Consider the following 1,513-nt stretch of genomic DNA (forward strand, 5'->3'; position numbering starts at 1 on the left):
TTCAGATACAATCTGAGCAATTCAAATTCAATTCCTGCTGGCACAAGACTTATCCCATACATTTCCTCCTTTCACCCCATGCTGTTTTTTTATTTTTTTATATTTTTATTAGTATTATTATTATTTTGTTATTTTAAGCAGTTCTGAGGCACGGTGGTGAAACATGAATCTGCTAATGCGTATTACTCAACACTTTGTTGCTAGCTTACCAACCATGCTACCCTTGCTTAGCTGGACCGTGAGAGTTTTTCATTTTTATTTCTGCAACAACTGTACAGAAATGAGAACGCTCTCTTTTATTTGTGTTTTTTGTGTTACTATTTGCACCCCATATTTCATGTCCAGCTGATAACCTGGACTGGCTCTTGACCTGAAGACGTTTGTGGGGTCTGCCAGCAATCATTCTAATCAGTCCGAGAGGCTTGCAGGAAATCCCTTTATCAGGGGTTCCTGAAGTCTTGTCCCTCCAGGGTCGTGACCCGCACATGCAAAAACAGTTCTTGTTAATGTTTGCATGTTTGTGCCCTGATCTGATTGCTCACTGTATTAATCCTCCCTCATTGTTTAGCTTTAAACTACAAGGAAACGGTGAATGTTTTAGTTTGTCTTCAGCAGTGGTGGGAAGCACTAATCTAAAAATTAGTTCTGCTAGCCCTAAAAAACTAACTCAAATATTTTGGTCCCCTAATTCTAAAGCACTAATGCACTAAAAWTTTTTTTAGCAAAAGCTAATTCTAAAGCACTAAAATAACCCAGTCAACAAATGAACTTGCATCAACAGACAACATGTCACATATTGCCATGTTGCTCCMTTTAGCCTTTAAATTTTACAAGTGCTAATCCACTAACAAATTTTAAAATTAGCAAAAGCCCTAAAGAACTAATCAGGAAATTAGTTCCACTATTAGTGCTTTAGTGCTTTAGGGGAACTGTGCCCACCACTGGTCTTCAGGTAGGTTGATGATCTGTTAGTCAGGGATAATTTTGGTGCTTCTCCTATGAGTTTGTTGGTTTTCTCACCTTGTTCRGAGTCTCCGGTAAACTCTCCCACTGCCACAGAGTAACCTAAAGAGAAACAATACACGATCTGCATTAATTCATTGGATCATTGTCATCAGGACGGTTATAATGTAGGTCAGGGTTTGTGTAGTTTGTTTGTGTTTGTGTGTTACCCAGGTAGCTGTCGTCGTATGTGTCTTCAGCAGCTCTGGTTTGTTTCTCGCCTGCGACTTGTCTCAGTACCGCCTTTAAGGAGTAGCGGTTCAGTATCTCAGCTACCCCTGCTGTCATCACCTGGCCTGCTCACACCGCAGACACACAGGAAAGATGGGCGGAGAAAAACAAAAACACAAACAGAGTACTCGTCACATCTGCTCAAGGACCGCGAGGAGTTTTGGATTTTTCATTCTAGTTTAGTTTTATTTCGTTGTGGCTTTTTTCTTTTAATTCAGTTAGTTTTATTTAGATTTTACAGGGGATTTGCTAGTTTTTATTAGTTATTATTGCTTTCTAA

At 39.4% G+C, this 1,513-nt stretch overlaps 1 protein-coding gene across 1 annotated transcript in view; it reads right to left on the reverse strand.

Moving 5' to 3' along the window:
* The window catches only part of itga8 (integrin, alpha 8), a gene marked incomplete at its 3' end in the record, with an annotated part of 60,744 nt that overhangs the window by 45,117 nt on the left and 14,114 nt on the right, over nucleotides 1-1,513 (reverse strand). The window contains 2 exon segments of the mRNA XM_014024916.1: nucleotides 1,029-1,065; nucleotides 1,173-1,298. Coding sequence (XP_013880370.1) covers nucleotides 1,029-1,065; nucleotides 1,173-1,298 — 163 coding nt within the window.

This window comes from Austrofundulus limnaeus, unplaced genomic scaffold, assembly GCF_001266775.1.
Source record: "Austrofundulus limnaeus strain Quisiro unplaced genomic scaffold, Austrofundulus_limnaeus-1.0 Scaffold446, whole genome shotgun sequence".
Taxonomy (NCBI): domain Eukaryota; kingdom Metazoa; phylum Chordata; class Actinopteri; order Cyprinodontiformes; family Rivulidae; genus Austrofundulus; species Austrofundulus limnaeus.